Source organism: Scyliorhinus canicula, chromosome 18 (genome assembly GCF_902713615.1).
Source record: "Scyliorhinus canicula chromosome 18, sScyCan1.1, whole genome shotgun sequence".
NCBI lineage: Eukaryota > Metazoa > Chordata > Chondrichthyes > Carcharhiniformes > Scyliorhinidae > Scyliorhinus > Scyliorhinus canicula.
The window spans coordinates 90,384,586-90,402,048 of record NC_052163.1 but is presented as its reverse complement, the minus strand read 5'-3'; the positions used below and the strand labels follow the sequence as shown (position 1 = coordinate 90,402,048).

The window sequence follows — 17,463 nt, the reverse complement described above, 5'->3', positions numbered from 1 at the left end:
CATGTGAGTACAATAAGAAGCAAAGTTGTATTTATGCAAACAATGATAAGCACGACCGGTAGATCTCTATTCAGTTTCTATTCTGGTCGGTGCCTTCATGGCTGACCTTTTATACATTGGTTAATTGAGATATCCCACCCCGCGCGGGGATGGCTCGTACTCTGCAAGGAGCGTGGGGAAGTCAAGCATTCCCAGCCTGTAGGTTCCGCCACGTTATACAGAAACAACATAAATATATTGTGGGAAGAATTTAACAGGCCACTGAGCGCTACAAAATCTTGTGATGGACATGAATGGGAGCCAATCATTTGGTCCCTGATCCAATCAGTTTCAGCAAGGGGAGGCGCGTTGCTCAGGTAACTCCACTGACATTCCAAACTTGCACACTTCCTGCAATAGTATTTAAACAACTCAGCTGGTGGTCTCTGAGTCAGTTCGCCCTCAGCAAACCGATACCATGGCATCCCCGAGACTAGGACGGTACAGAATCTCCTACGTTCCTGGTTACCATGAGGGCTATTTAGAAAAACTAGAATCTAAAAGCCAGGTAATTCAATCGATATTCAATATTCCATTACTGCGGCGAGTGAAGTTTTTAATTTGGGAACTTTTGACAAATGCTTGTAATATTCATTGATTTGCTTCTGGTAATAGTGAATTGCAAATACGTTGCATAGTATTTCGGAAAAAGTAGGAAACCTAGTTTTGATATTACAAGAGTTGGAAAGGTCTCTTCTCAGGGATTGCAAGTTTTTCTACCAAGCTCAGGTTTAAGGAGAGTAAATTATTTCACACTGGCTCGGCAGACGCGGAATTGTTCCGGGTGATACAGCTATGGTGCTGTTACCGGGGTTATCCCACAAAATTTCCCCTGCCAAAGGATATCAAACATTAGTTAAGGCCGTTGTTTGAGTGCTCGAAGTGCAGCTGAAGGGATCAGAAGTCCAGAACGGAGGAGGGATTTCCTACTAGCCGGGAGCCATCAATGGGTCCCCGTCACAATTCTTGTACCGGAAAATTCCAGCAAGCTGCCTGCTCTTCACCACCTACAACCCCCCCCCCCCCCCCCCCCCAATCCTTCTGTTGTTTAGTTTTGATTCCAGGATTATTGCCTCCGCTGCTCTCATTGAGAAGCCTGTTCTGCACCTTGATTACTTTTTGTGTGAAAACAAAATCCTGATTACCTATACCAAAATGAGCATTTGCTAATTTGACTTTGTTCAAGACTAACCTTTTCTAAAGCCTTGATCTTAAAGACATCTACAAGATGCAACTCAAATTTGTCCCTTTTAAGTTGAAAGTCTAAATTCAAATGAAAATCTGGTTCTTCATAATTCCAAGCCCCGGAGATCAACCTTGTTTCTTCCCAACTCTTGACCATCACTCTTCTTTCCTGCATGGCCATCACTCTTGTTCGTTACATCACCATCACTCTTGTTCCTTGCATGACCATCACTCTTGTTCCTTGCATGACCATCACTCTTGTTCCTTACATGACCATCACTCTTGTTTCTTGCATGACCATCAATCTCGTTCCTTGTATGACCATCACCCTTGTCCCTTGCATGACCATCACCCTTGTCCCTTGCATGACCATCACCCTTGTCCCTTGCATGACCATAACCCTTGTCCCTTGCATGACCATCACCCTTGTTCCTTGCATGACCATCACTCTTGTTCCTTGCATGACCATCACTTTTATTTCTTGCTTGACCATCACTCTTGTTCCTTGCATGACCATCACTCTTGTTCCTTGCATGACCATCATTCTTGTTCCTTGCATGACCATTAATCTCGTTCCTTGAATGACTATCACTCTTGTTCCTTGCATGACCATTATTCTTGTCCCTGCATGACCATCACCCGTGTCCCTTGCATGACCATCACCCTTGTTCCTTGCATGACCATCACTCTTGTTCCTTGCATGACCATCACTCTTGTTCCTTGCATGACCATCACTCTTGTTCCTTGCATGACCATCATTCTTGTTCCTTGCATGACCATCACTCTTGTTCCTTGCATGGCCATCACTCTTGTTCCTTGCATGACCATCACTCTTGTTCCTTGCATGGCCATCACTCTTGTTCCTTGCATGACCATCACTCTTGTTCCTTGCATGACCATCACTCTTGTTCCTTGCATGACCATCACTCTTGTTCCTTGCATGACCATCACTCTTGTTCCTTGCATGACCATCATTCTTGCCCCTTGCATGACCATCATTCTTGTCCCTTGCATGACCATCATTCTTGTCCCTTGCATGACCATCATTCTTGTTCCTTGCATGACTATCACTCTTGTTGCTTGCATGACCATCACTCTTGTTGCTTGCATGACCATCACTTTTGTTTCTTGCTTGACCATCACTCTCGTTCCTTGCATGACCATCACTCTTGTCCCTTGCATGCCCATCATTCTTCTTCCTTGCATGACCATCATTCTTCTTCCTTGCATGACCATCACCCTAGTTCCTTGCATGATCATCACTTTTATTTCTTGCTTGACCATCACTCTTGTTCCTTGCGTGACCATTAATCTCGTTCCTTGAATGACTATCACTCTTGTTCCTTATATGACCACCACACTTGTTCCTTATATGACCACCACACTTGTTCCTTGCATGACCACCACACTTGTTCCTTGCATGCCCATCACTCTCGTTCCTTGCATGACCATCACTTTTGTTTTTACATGACCATCACTCTTGTTTTTTGCATGACTACCACTTTGTTTCCTGCTTGACCATCACTCCTGTTCCTCACTTTAACATCATTCTTGTTTCTTGCATGACCATCACTCTTGTTCATTACATGACCATCACTCTTGTTCATTACATGACCATCACTCTTGTTCCTTGCATGACCATCTCTCTTGTTCCTTGCATGACCACCACACTTGTTCCTTGCATGACCACCACACTCGTTCCTTGCATGACCATCACTCTCATCCCTTGCATGGCCATCATTCTCATTCCTTGCATGACCATCACATATGTTTCTGACATGACCACCACTTTGTTTTCTGCTTGACTATGACTCTTGTTCCTTGCTTGACCATCACTGTTGTTCCTTGCTCGTCCATCACTCTTGTTTCTTGCATGACTATAACTCTTGCTCAATGCTGGACTGCCATTCTTGTTCCTTGTTTGACCATCACTCTTGTTCTTTGCTTGACCATCACAGGGGGTTTTGCAGCTCTGCATGCTGGCGATACCTGGGAGGCGGATGGTCAAAATCTATAGAACAAACTACTCTGTTTAGACATCTGGAAGCAATTGAAGTGTTGTATCAAAATGGGGGTAACGTACAGAATGTGAGCCCAAGGTTCAGTGCTACTGGGAATGCTACTGTTTCTATTTGACATAAATGATCAGGATATACAGAAATCTAATTCAAGGTGATGAAGTGTTTGCAGATGATGTTTAGATTCTCTCTTGTTGGAGATGGTCATTGTGTGACCATCTCCAACAATAAAGGAAATAAAGGAAAGCCCAACCTTCTCTCCAATGGCAATTCCATCACTGAGAGTCCACACTATTAAAGCTTTGTGATTACCATTGACCAGGAGACAGGATTTTGACTCAATGATAAAGAAATTACAGACCATGTCAGAATGGTGTGTGACTTGAAGGGAAACAGAGGATATGGTGTTCCCATGAACATGCTGCTTAAGTCCTTGATCCCAGTGGTGAGGATCCTGTGGTTGGGAGGTGCTGTTGAAGTAAACATAGTGTTGATATAAATATGTTCTGAAGCAATAATGCGCTAATAGTGAAGGGGGTGGATAAGGAACATAGAAGTAGGGGTACTGGTAAAACAAACTGTCCTGTCCTACGTTATGTCAAACACCTTGAGTTTTGTTGCAGCTGCACTCATCCAGGTGCGCACTAATCCATTGCCAGCTCACCGATGGTGATCCAACTTCGAGAAGTTTTGACCTTTGCCCTATGCCTGTAGCCACTTGCCGATCCATTTAATTTCTTTGTTTAATAATAGCAATGGGAGGTTGATGGCTGTGCTGTAAGTCCAGGGTGCGATGGTTGTATCCTATCCTTGTTGGAAATACTCATTGTCGGGCACTTGTGTTGCAGTTGTGCCTTTAACTTGTTCCTTGTTAATTTTAAGTGTGCCATTGAAGATGGAATATAAACAAGAGGAAATGTTTATGGGATGGCTATAAAACGCTTGTATCATGGCTATAATTACATAGCCTACTCCAAACTGTAAACCTCTTTGTGTAACAGAAACCAAAAAAAAACCCCCGAATAAGCATTATTTTAGCGTTTAAAGAAAAATGTTTAATCTTGTACCTCATATTCAGGAATAAGTCTCCTCTATGAAAGGACTTGTCATGATCTGCATGATCAGAAAGTGAGCTGAGGATTCAAGGGGTTAGAGCAAAATGCCTGAACTCCGGGCTAGCTAATAATTACACCTAAAATTTTCTCCTGTCATCTTTTGGAAGGAATGCTTTGCTTCCTTATTTAATTTGTCTATTAATGGGATGTAGGGGGGAATTTTAGACCAAAAAAAATCTTTGCCATCCAAAAGGGAGAAATGTCTTGGTCTTTACGTAGTGCTACGAGAAATGTGTTCAAAATTTTGTTAGACCTATATTGACCAGTGGAAATTTCATGAATTCTTATATGGCATCTCCCTTTCCCATCCTGATTCCTTTCATTCCAACCCCCAACATGACTAGGAACCCCCAAAAGCATCTATTGCCCTTCCTCTTATAACAAAAGCACAAATGCAAATACGAGTGATTTTAAGCCCATTTTCGCGGCCCGTGGGATTGCCAACTTGAGTGGGAAATCCGGAGAGATCTGTGGATCATTTTTCATGCCCCTCGCAGGTGGCGTCACGCAGCTCACACCCACAAAGGCTGGGTACTTGGTTTTCATGTTTCTGAATACATTTTGAATGAAATTACCCAGCCACATGATTCCCCTCATTAAAGAACGAAACGTCACCAACTGAATATTCAAACCCACTTTGCCGGCTCTATCAGGCCCCGCTTGCCAGAGTGAGGACGTAAGCCATGGCCACTCGTTGTTTTAACTCAGAGAGGCTCAAGGTCTGGAGTGAAAACTAATTTGTGCAGCTGGAGAGCTACTTGCAGGTTTTCAATCTGAGCCTGACACCCTGGAACAAATATGGTAAGATTCCTCCCTTTATTTAAAGGCTCAAACATATTAAATAATATTAAATAAATAATATAAAATAATAATATTAAAACATATAAACATATTATAACATATATAAGGGGCTGGTTTAGCACACTGAGCTAAATCGCTGGCTTTTAAAGCAGATCAAGCAGGCCAGCAGCGCAGTTCGATTCCCGTACCAGCCTCCCCGAACAGGCGCCGGAATGTGGCAACTAGGGGTTTTTCACAGTAACTTCATTGAAGCATACTCGTGACAATAAGCGATTTTCATTTTCATTTTTTCATATTATTTGCTCATTTTGAGTGAAAACTGACCTGGAACATCTTAGCCTCCGGCACAAAAGGCCGATGTTCAGACACAAAGTGGCCGGTCAGGTTTAGTATCAGACCCAGGTTTGGACATCGCTGTTAGTCATGTTGGCCATTTTGTGCATTTGTAAAATTCTTCTCCCTTTGAGTTAGATGGAAGATTTGAATTAGAAGGTCACGAAACATTAATAAGGATGAACAGTCCGCATATCCCACCTCATGATTCTATAGTTCTCCCTCACGTCCACTGACAGCCCGAGAGTGTGTTGACCCCAGGTTCAATCGAACTATTCAAAAGACACCGACACTGTTATCCGAAAAGAAAGAATGCAAGGTTATGGGGACAAGGCAGGAGAATGGCACGAAGGGAATTGCTCATTCGGAAAACTGGTGCAGACATGATGGGCTGAATGGCCTCTTCGGTGCTGCAACAATTCTGTGGATCTTAAGTGTTGTTAGGGTCTTGGACTCCAATACCTTACCTCAAAGTTTGTTTTGAGCATTTTCCACTCTTTGCAAAGAGCTCCCAAAGATCAGTCAGTGTTTCTTAGTGATCATTTGCCCTGTTTTTATCGAAGAAAAGAAGAACTTGCACTTCTATAACACCTTTCACAAGCTCAGGCAATCCCAGAGCATTTACTGTCAATGAACTGCTTGTGAAGTCACTGTTGTCGTGCAGGAAACACAGTACTCGATCTCTGCACAGCAAGATCACACAAAGTAAATGAGCAGATGATCTGTTTTAGCTGTTGGTTGACGGATCGCTGTTGGCCAAAACGCCAGGGAGAACTTCCCTGTTGTACTTTGGGGAGTGCAATTCGATCTTTTGCATCCAGGTTACGAGGGCATTGATTCAACATCTCACCTTGAAAGAGAGTGACTGGAAATTTCTGGTTGTTGCGATCCACTTTTCCTGCCAGCACCTGTGGGATTCCTGGCAGCATGTGGTGGCTTCAATGGGAAATCCCATTAACAAGCGGTGGGCATGATAGAATACGGCTGCCACCGAGAAACATGTGGCTGTGGAACTGGAGAATCCAGCCCAGTGCCCCTGATAATGCAACACTCCCTCCATGAAAGTTGCCACAGTCCTCGCAGACCACAGGCTGCTCTCTCCTTTTTTGAGAGAGGGCTGACTGGTGGTGATTTAACCTGAGGGTCATCACACCTCAATCGAAGGCCAAGGTTGAGAAGGCTGGACCTTCAATGACGACTTCAGCCGGGACAGGAATTAAACCAATGCTCTTGGCATCGCTTCACATCACAACCCAGCCATCTAACTGAGCTAACAAATCCTCAGTACTCAGCAATCCAGTCTAGATTAGATGCACATGGCTCTAGGATGGGATGTCTGACTGAGAAGTAAGAATACAACTGATGAAGCAGGTTTAACGATATGATTTTGTATTATGGAACTATTGTTTCATACACTTTATTAATTTCACCGATAGTTCATGAGGTCCCTCCCAATCACCTCCTTTCAAAGGCAGGTGGCACGGTAGCACAGTGATTAGCACTGTTGCTCCATAGCTCCAGGATCCCAGGTTCGATTCCTGGCTTGGGTCACTGTCTGTGCGGAGTCGGCACGCTCTCCCCGTGTGTGCGTGAGTTTTCTTCGGGCGCTCCGGTTTCCTCCCACAGTCCAAAGATATGCAGGTTAGGTGGATTGGGCATGGTAAATGGCCCTTAGTGTCCAAAAAGATTAGGTGGGGTTACTGGGTTTCGGGGATAGGGTGGAAGAGTGGGCTTAAGTAGGGTGCTCCTTCCAAAGGCTGGTACGGACTTGATAGACCGAATGGCCTCATTCAACACTGTACATTCTATGATTCTATGGAGAGACTAGGATTTTCCCATCCTCCTCATAACTTCGTCATCTGACTAATCTACACCGTTTTAAATACTTGGTTTCCTTATTTATGATTGAGAAGATAACTCATTAAAAAGTACATTAATTGATATGATTTATAGCTGAACCTGGCATGTGCCCAGAACTATCAGTATGTATAGTTTTTTCTAATTAGTCATTCGAACAGCTCAGTTTCTGTAAATATATAAATACATCCTGATGTCAGTATGAATAATACATACACACAGACAGAATTATGCACACACGCCAATAAATTCTTGCATATGTATGCATGACACGACACAGCCGCACATATCAACATCTGAGTTTATACAGTGCCTTTAATGTGATGGGACTTCATCTTCTCTCTCCCTCCCCCTCCCTTTGGGTGGCACAGTTTTCTAGATACAAGTCTTTCACCTCTGGACCCTGGGGATAAATCAGTCTGGACTGATGCAATAATAGTTTCTCCTTTGTGTTTGCTGTAAAAGTCCAATATTACAGGATATTAACAAAGCCTGCATTCAACTCTCTGATGTCATAGATCTGAGACTGCAGACTGCATTGTGGCTGCTCCTACCACAGTGCAGTAACAGTGATTCACACTGAGCAGACCAGTGGCAAATGGAATTTAACCCCCAAAAATGTGACTTGATGCATTTTGAGAGGACTAACAAGGCAAGGGGCTATACAATGAATGGTAGGATCCTAGGAAATACAGAGGATCAGAGGGACCTTGGTATGTGTGTCCATCGATCCATGAAGACAGCAAGACCAGTAGATCAGGTGGTTAAGAAGGCGTATTGGATACTTGCCTTTATTAGCCGAGGCATAGAATATAAGAGCAGGGAGATTTTGATGGAGCTGTGTAAAACGTGCGTTAAGTCACAGCTGGAGTGCTGTGTGCAGTTCTAGTCGTCACACTATAGGAAGGAAGTGATTATACTAGAGAGGGTACAGAGATTGATCAGGATGTTGTCTGGGCAGGAGTGTTTCATCTATCAAGAGAGACAGGGTAGGCCCTGGGAACAGAAAAGGCCGAGAGAGACGTGATTGAGACGTATGAAATTGAGAAGCATAGATAGGGTGGATAGGAAGGAACCTTTCCCCTTAGCGCAGGGTTAAATAACCAGGGAGCATAGATTTATGGTAATAGGCAGGAGATTTATAGGAGATAAGGGGGAAAACCGTTTCACCTAGAGGGTGGTGGGAATCTGGAACTAACTGCTTGAAAGGATGGTAGAGGCAGGAACTCTCACAACATTTAAGAAATATTTAGATGAGTACTTGAAATGCCATGGCATACAAGGCTTTGGGCCAAGTGTTGGAAAATGAGATTAGAGTAGATAGGTGATTGATGATAGGCACGGGCACGGTGGGCTGAAGGGTCTCTTTCTGTGCTGTAAAAATTCTATGATTCTATATTTACAAAAGGGTAGCTGGTATGAGGACCAATGTTACACTCGAGCAGCTCTGAGGTTGGGCCTAGTAGGATACTCTGAATTTTTTAAATTTAGAGTATCCAATTCATTTTTTCCCAATTAAGGGGCAATTTAGCGTGGCCAATCCACCTACCCTACACATTTTTTTGGGTTGTGGGTGCGAAACCCAAGGAAACACGGGGAGAATGTGCAAACTCCACACGGACAGTGACCCAGAGCCGGGATTGAACCTGGGACCTTGGCGCCAGGAGGCAAACGTGTTAACCACGTGCGCCACCGTGCTGCCTGGTAGGTTGATGAATCAATGTACAGGGAGCTTTAATCTGCATTGAACTTTGTGCACCTGTCCTTGGAGTGTTTGATGTTACAATTTGAAGCAACTGGGGGACAAATGTAAAAATCACCCTGAAAACATTTAAGAACAGTAATTTAAAAACCTGTGGCAAACAAATCATCGGGTATGGACATTCGCTGAAGCAAGAAGGACAATACCGCAGATACTGGAAATCTGAAATGAAAGCGACCATTGTTAGAAATACTCAGCTGCCTAGGCAGAATCTGACAAAAGCAAAATAGTTGCATGGTCTTGAGGTGGAGTGGGTTGCTTTCCTGTCTCTCATCCAGAAGCTTCAGGTTCAAGTCCCACTTTTGTGAGGGCCACGAAGAGTCTAGCACGAGTTTGTAGAGTCAAACAGAGAGTGACTTTATTTGCAACTATCTGTACACAGTACCAGTAGTTCACTGCTGGTTCCCTCTCTAGCTGGTACCACACGGGCAGTTTAATTTATATAGCTGCAATGCCAACATTGCCCCCCTCCCCCATTAGGGGAGCTCATATTCCCCAAGGTACATAAGACCATAAGACATAGGAGTGGAAGTAAGGCCATTCGGCCCATCGAGTCCACTCCGCCATTCAATCATGGCTGATGGGCATTTCAACTCCACCTACCAGCATTCTCCCCGTAGCCCTTAATTCCTCGCGACATCAAGAATTTATCTATCTCTGCCTTGAAGCCATTTAGCGTCCCGGCCTCCACTGCACTCCGCGGCAATGAATTCCACAGGCCCACCACTCTCTGGCTGAAGAAATGTCTCCGCATTTCTGTTCTGAATTTACCCCCTCTAATTCTAAGTCTGTGCCCACGGGTCCTCGTCTCCTCGCCTAACGGAAACAGTTTCTTTGCGTCCACCCTTTCTAAGCCATGTATTATCTTGTAAGTTTCTATTAGATCTCCCCTTAACCTTCTAAACTCCAATGAATACAATCCCAGGATCCTCAGCCGTTCCTCATATGTTAGACCCGCCATTCCAGTACATGGGGTAACCATCTTCCGTTCCCGGTGGGTGCTGTAGGGTTTGGATTGCTTTATCAATCCCCCATTTCGCACTATGATTTGATGTTGGTAAGTTTCTGTAGTTCTTTTTAGACAGTGCCACTACCAGGAGCGGCCCATTTTACTTTGTCCCTAAGTTTGTTTCCTTCATTATATTGATTTGATTGGACCCAAAATATAACGTAGGGTAACCAATTGTACCCAGCCAATAGGCTCCGGGCAACTTGATGGCCAAAGAAGGTGCGTTCCTAACGTGGCCAAACAGGCCGAAAGTCAAATCCTTCCTGTACGCCAATGGCTGGTGGGAGAGTGGGAGAGATCCCAGGTCATCCATGCTTGATACAGAGTGGTACCCCTCTAGCTATAAGCCGCGAGCAACCTGTTCCAGGAATAACCAGCTACGGAAACAGATAAAAGTCTGCCTTAGCACACCACTTAAGTGCGGAAAGAGAATTGGAATTGAAATGTAAGTCATGTGACCTTCGTCCAAATAGAGAAGTGTCAAAGAACCTGAAATGGTAGAACTTTCTCCTTTCTCCACTAATACTTCCTGAGGTGATGATGGGCGTTTCCAGCATTTTCTGCCAGTGAGTCATATTATGAAATATGATTTCAATTTTACCCATCGCGTTGTTTTGCTTGTCGTCACATAGTTTGCTTGTGGGTTGTTGTGACAGCCGGCACCCGGAATCTACACAAACTAGTTTTTGCTTTCACGGAAACAGAAAATACTGGAAATACTCAGCAGGTCTGGCGGTAATAATAACATTTCGGATCAATGACGTTTTGTCAAAATAAATTTCTTTCACTGAAATCAATTAGTGCCACAAGTCAGTGACGGGATGGACCGAGAGAAGCATCTCATATGAAACTGTAAAAACTCATCACAATCTGTGGAAGTTTCAGAGAAAAAGTTATTGTGGGGAGTGCTCCAATGTAAAGGACACTTGTCACAGGAAATTCAGTTTCATTTTTAAAGTAAAAAATATAAGAAATGGTGATTTATTTTTCTGGCAAAACAAGGCAACAAATGTTTGTGCTGGGGAATGGAATACTGTTGACGGCACGGGATATTCCAATCCCACACTGGCGCATGGGTTTCCTGGTGATAGGGGTGCAGTCACTGGGAAATCCTGTTGACAATGGCAGGGTTGGTATCCACCTCCGCCGAAAAACATGCGGCAGGTTGGTCAGTAAATCCCACCCTACATCTGGTGTCGGTTAGATGTGGGGTAAAGCTCCTTCTACCATGTCTTGTAAAGCCCTCTCTGGTTAAGTACAGAATGAGTTAAAAGAAGAATAAAGCCTCTACTCTCCCCAAACTCAGGTGAGTGCTTCAAACTGCACCAATGTGACATTTATCCATTTTACTAACCATTTATCTTGAGAATGCAATGGCTGGTTTTGTACTGAAACAAGAACAGTTTCTGCCTTGGCTGCATATTTATTCAGGTATTTAATAACCGGCTAAACTAATTTGATGCCAGTCAGAAGGGAGGAGAAGCTTTCACACCTTGGTCTGGACTGCATTTCAACTCCAGTCACAGGGGCCAAAGCCCATTGTCTAACCCACAACTGAAGAAAGACTTAGGGCGAAATTCTCCGACCCCCACGACGGGTCGGAGAATAGCGGGAGGGCCTTCCCGACATTTTTCCCGCCCTCCCGCTATTCTCCCCCACCCCCCGCCCAACTCCCGACCCGAATCGCTGCCGCCGTTTTTTTACGGCCGGCAGCGATTCACAGCTGTTCGATGGGCCGAAGTCCCAGCCCTTTACGCCATTTTTACGAATGGCAAACACACCTGGTCTGGCCGTTCGTAAAAACGGCGTCACAAACTCGCTTTTCATAACCATGGCACCGATTGGCACGGCAGTACCATGGCCGTGCCAAGGGTGCCATGGGCCCGCGATCGGTGCCCACCGATCGCGGGCCCGATGCCCGCGCACTCTTTCTCCTTCCGCCGCCCCGCAGTATCCATTCGCGGGGCGGCTGAGGGGCAACCCGGCCCGCGCATGCGCGGGTTTCGCGCAAATACGCGATGACGTCATCCGTGCATGCGCGGGTTGGAGTCTTCCAATCCGCGCATGCGCGGCTGACGTCATATGACGCGTCAGCCGGCGCTAACTCCGGCAAGCGGGCTTAACGATATTCGTTAAGCCCATCATGCCGGAGCCTACGGCGTCGGGCTGCTAGCCCCGACCGGGGACCAGAATCGGTTCCCGGTCGGGAAGGGGCGCGCTGGCGTCAAACCCGCCCGGGTTTGAGGCCAGCTTTACGATTTCTCCCGTTTTGGGAGAATCGCGCCCTTAATGTATCAAATAGATTTTGTGATAAATGCACTGCTTACACAGCCAACAAAGAATGGCACTGAATGATATAGAATTAACACACAGAAACAGACCATCCAGCCTATCTGATCCACATTAGTGTTTATGCTTCCCACAAACCTCATCCCATCTTAACCTATTTGTGTACCCTTCTACTCCATTCTCCCTCATTTACTTATCCAGCATCCTTGTAAAGACATCTAGTTGTTCACATCAACTATTCATCGCAGCAAAGTCCACAATCTTACCATTTTCTATGCTTCTCAAGGGCAATCCTGGATGGGTAATAAATACTGGCTGAGCCGGCAATGCCCACATCCTGTAAATTAGGGTTTTTCAAAGTGTGGGTTGCGGACGGGTGTCAGGAGGGTCATGCAGTGGTCAGTCCGGTATTCAGCAGGTTGCAGAATGATTGATAACGCTGTTTCCGCGGTAGTCCCAATCGCGGGAGAAGCGTCCAACGGCCGCGACTGGCTTTTGCATTGAGAATGGTGGACACTGCTGCCTTTTAAAAATTAACATAAAGGAGGCTGAGTGGAATCTTCCGGCCAGAAGCGACAGCAGAGAGCAGCTTATGCATACACTTGATATCAAGCACTTGTACGTGCTTTTGGCGCCAAATCACAGAGTGAAGTTGATTTCATTTTCCAGCTGCTGGCAAGAGGACTGTGAAGATGGGTAATTTGCTTAAAAGTAAGAGACAGCCAGAGACACAAATAAGCAGTGTAGCTAATGGACAAGATCTCACAACAGAATCTGCTGGAGAGAGCTGCTCAAGAGAGTCCAGGGCAGGACAGAGCAGTGCTGGTGTTGGCTCTGTGCAGAGCTCCAAGGCCTCTGGTTAACAGCCTACAAAGAAGAAACTGAACTCTGGAACAAATTAGTATAAAGATGATTTCTTGACATATGATTTTGTCAATTGTGCCAATCCAAATAAAGATGCAAAGTCCATGTGTGTTATATGCAGGGAAGTACTGACAAATGAGAGAAGTTTCATGTTTTGAAAGAGAAGAGGTGGGTGAAAAATTCCTTTTGAGATTGTGATCCAAGAGTCAGTTCTTGGAACTGGCTCCAAATTAAAAGACTATGGGCGAAATTCTCCGACCCCCACGACGGGTCGGAGAATAGCGGGAGGGCCTTCCCGACATTTTTCCCGCCCTCCCGCTATTCTCCCCCCCCCCGCCCAACTCCCGACACGCATCGCTGCCGCCGTTTTTTTACGGCCAGCAGCGATTCACAGCTGTTCGATGGGCCGAAGTCCCAGCCCTTTGCGCTGTTTTTACGAACGGCAAACAGACCTGGTCTGGCCGTTTGTAAAAACGGCGGGAACAACTCGCTTTTTATAACCATGGCACCGATTGACACGGCCGTACCACGGCCGTGCCAAGGGTGCCATGGGCCCGTGATCGGTGGGTACCGATCGCGGGCAGCGGGCCCGATGCCCGCGCACTATTTGTCCTTCCGCCGCCCCGCAGTATCCATTCGCGGGGCGGCTGAGGGGCATCCCGGCCCGCGAATGCGCGGGTTTCGCGCAAATACGCGATGACGTCATCCGCGCATGCGCGGGTTGGAGTCTTCCAATCCGCGCATGCGCGGTTGACGTCATATGACGCGTCAGCCGGCGCTAACACCGGCAAGCGGGCTTAACGAAATTCGTTAAGCCCGTGATGCCGGAGCTTGCGGCGTCGGGCTGCTAGCCCCGACCGGGGACCAGAATCGGTTCCCGGTCGGGAAGGGCCAGAATCGGTTCCCGGGCGGGTTTGACGCCAGCCTTACGATTTCTCCCGTTTTGGGAGAATCGCGCCCTATGTTGCTGTAGCTGACCTGTGATACCAGATTAAAAACACGTCAAAAGCCAAAGAGGTTGTCAGCATTCTTTCAGGCCCGCTGCCCGGCAGCGGGGCTGGCCGAAAGGCTTTCACAGGTTTGCGCATGCACCGGCTGTGACGCCAGCTGCCACTGACGTCACCACCGGCGCATGCACGCTGTGGTTTCTCTTCCGCTTCCGCCATGGCGGAGGCCGTGGAGGCGGTGGAGGAGAAAGAGTGCCCCCAGTGCACTGGCTCATTCCCTGATCGGGGGGCCCCGATCGCAGGCCTGGCCACCGTGGGGGCACCCCCCTGGGGTCCGATTGCCCCACGCCCCCCCCCCCCAGGACCCCGGGGGCCTGGTTGCGCCGCCGATCCCGACGCCACCAGAGGTGGTTCAAACCTCGGCGGCGGGAGAGGCCTCCCAGCGGCGGGACTTCGGCCCATCGCGGGCTGGAGTATCGCCGCAAGGGCCTCGCCGATCGGAGTGGCATGATTCCCACCCCCACCACTTCCCGGGTGGCGGAGAATCTCTGCCACGGCGGGGGCGGGATTTTCGGCGGCCCCAGGTGATTCTCCGACCCCGCTGGGGGTCGGAGAATTTCGCCCGTGGTGTGGGTTGTGAAGGTCAGCCGGCGGGGTACATGAAGGTCGGTCCGTTGGCAAAGTGGGCCCCGGGAAAAAAGTTTGATAAACACTGCCTTCAATGAATAAAAACTAAATTGCCTATTGGTTTTATTAGTGACTCTCTAATATTTATGGTCTCTAATTTTGAATACGTCCACAAATGTTAACATTTCTACTTCTACGCTATCAAATCCCTTCATAATTTTAAAGACAGCTCAGTTTTCTCATTTCCAGAGAATTAGAGCCACAGTGTTTTCTCTCTTGCCAGATAGTTCTAACCTCTCAGTTTTTGCATCATTCTTGTAAATCTTTTCTCCACCTTCTCCAGTGTCTTATAGTCAACAGTTTCCTTGGGAATATCAAGAACTCTAAACAGAACCAGTTTCAATCACTAAATTACATTACACAGAGAGAGATGATTCACATTAACCCTGACTTTAACTTGGGATACAAGTTAGGTGTTAGGTGGATGGAGTTGAGGTGAGTGTGCAAACCCTTCAATGTGAACTAGTGTGAGTTTTTGATGATTATTACATTCCAAGCCTCATCCAACTGGCCTGCATCAGACAGGTGCCGATAAGTTACTATGGCAATTTTAACTGACAGATTCTGCTGCCTAGGTAGAGTGTTTTTTTGGGGGCTCTTTTAGAACCCGCCAGAATCTGCCTATCCAGATGACTTTCTTTCTCAGCTGGTGCTGGAATAGTGTGTAAAAAAAAAAAAGGTTGCAATTGTGTTTTAAATTCCATTTTTGTTGCTTGTGCGAGCTAACATACCACTGCACACAACATTGCACCGGTCCACAGATCGATGGAGTCTTATCCGTGACGTTCTTGCCCAAGGCCTTCAATCCAGAAATGAGTAAAGCCAACCTTCTGTGCACTGCAATTATATCTTTTTTTGAAAAATGGAGAACGAAACTGTGTCAAATGTGGTCACATCAAGGCCTTGTACAACTTTAGCAAAAACATCCCTAATTTTATATTCCATTTCCCTTGCAATAAATGACAACATTTCATTTGCCTTCCTAATCACTTGTATCTGCATACCGTCTTATTGTGACTCATGTCGGTTCCCGGTCGGTCAAGGCAGTCTTGAGGAGGAGTTTATAGAATGTATCCGCGATAGGTTCCATTCAGTATGTAATGGAACCTATGAGGGAACAAGTGGTCCAGATCTGGTCCTGTGTAACGAGACAGCATTGATTAATGATCTCATAGTTAGGGATCCTCTCGGAAGGAGCGATCACAATATGGTGGAATTTAAAATACAGATGGAGGGTGAGAAGGTAAAATCAAACACTAGTGTTTTGTGCTTAAACAAAGGAGATTACAATGGGATGAGAGAAGAGCTAGCTAAGGTAGACTGGGAGCAAAGACTTTATGGTGAAACAGTTGAGGAACAGTGGAGAATCTTCCAAGCGATTTTTCACAGTGCTCAGCAAAGGTTTATACCATCAAAAAGGATGGATGATAGAAAGAGGGAAAATTGACTGTGGATATCTAAGGAAATGAGAGAGAGTATCAAATTAAAGGAAAATGCATACAAAGTGGCAAAGATTAGTGGGAGACTAGAGGACTGGGAAATACTTAGGGGGCAACAGAAAGCTACTAAAAAAGCTATAAAGAAGCGTAAGATAGATTATGAGAGTAAACTTGCTCAGAATATAAAAACAGATAGTAAAAGTTTCTAAAAATATATAAAACAAAAAAGAGTGACTAAGGTAAATATTGGCCCTTTAGAGGATGAGAAGGGAGATTTAATAATGGGAGATGAGGAAATGGATGAGGAACTGAACAAGTTTTTTGGGTCGGTCTTCACAGTGGAAGACACAAATAACATGCCAGTGACTGATAGAAATGAGGCTATGACAGGTGAGGACCTTGAGATGATTGCTATCACTCAGGAGGTAGTGATGGGCAAGCTAATGGGCTAAAGGTAGATAAGTCTCCTGGCCCTGATGGAATGCATCCCTGAGTGCTAAAGGAGATGGCTAGGGAAATTGCAAATACACTAGTGATAATTTACCAAAATTCACTAGGCACTGGGGTGGTCCCGGCAGATTGGAAATTGACAAACGTGACACCACTGTTTAAAAAAGGAGGTAGGCAGAAAGCGGGTAATTATAGGCCAGTGAGCTTAACTTCGGTAGTAGGGAAGATGCTGGAATCTATCACCAAGGAAGAAATAGCGCGGCATCTGGATGGAAATTGTCCTATTGGGCAGACGCAGCATGGGTTCATAAAGGGCAGGTCGTGCCGAACTAATTTAGTGGAATATTTTGAGGACATTACCAGTGCGGTAGATAATGGGGAGCAATGGATGTGGTATATCTGGATTTCCAGAAAGCCTTTGACAAGGTGCCACACAAAAGGTTGCTGCATAAGATAAAAATGCATGGCATTAAGGGTAAAGCAGTAGCATGGATAGAGGATTGGTTAATTAATAGAAAGCAAAGAGTGGGGATTAATGGGTGTTTCTCTGGTTGGCACTCAATAGCTAGTGGTGTCCCTCAGGGATCAGTGTTGGGCCCACAATTGTTCACAATTTACATCGATGATTTGGAGTTGGGGACCAAGTACAATGTGTCCAAGTTTGCAGA

General features: G+C 45.9%; 1 protein-coding gene across 2 annotated transcripts in view; it reads left to right on the top strand.

Moving 5' to 3' along the window:
• Window positions 1-406: 406 nt before the first annotated feature.
• The window catches only part of LOC119953617 (signal-transducing adaptor protein 1-like), a 79,990-nt gene continuing 62,933 nt past the window's right edge, over window positions 407-17,463 (top strand). For both annotated transcript variants that reach the window (XM_038778061.1, XM_038778060.1), the window contains exon 1: window positions 407-547. In XM_038778061.1, coding sequence (XP_038633989.1) covers window positions 458-547 — 90 coding nt within the window. In that variant the 5' untranslated portion in view covers window positions 407-457. The remainder of the gene's footprint in view (window positions 548-17,463) is intronic.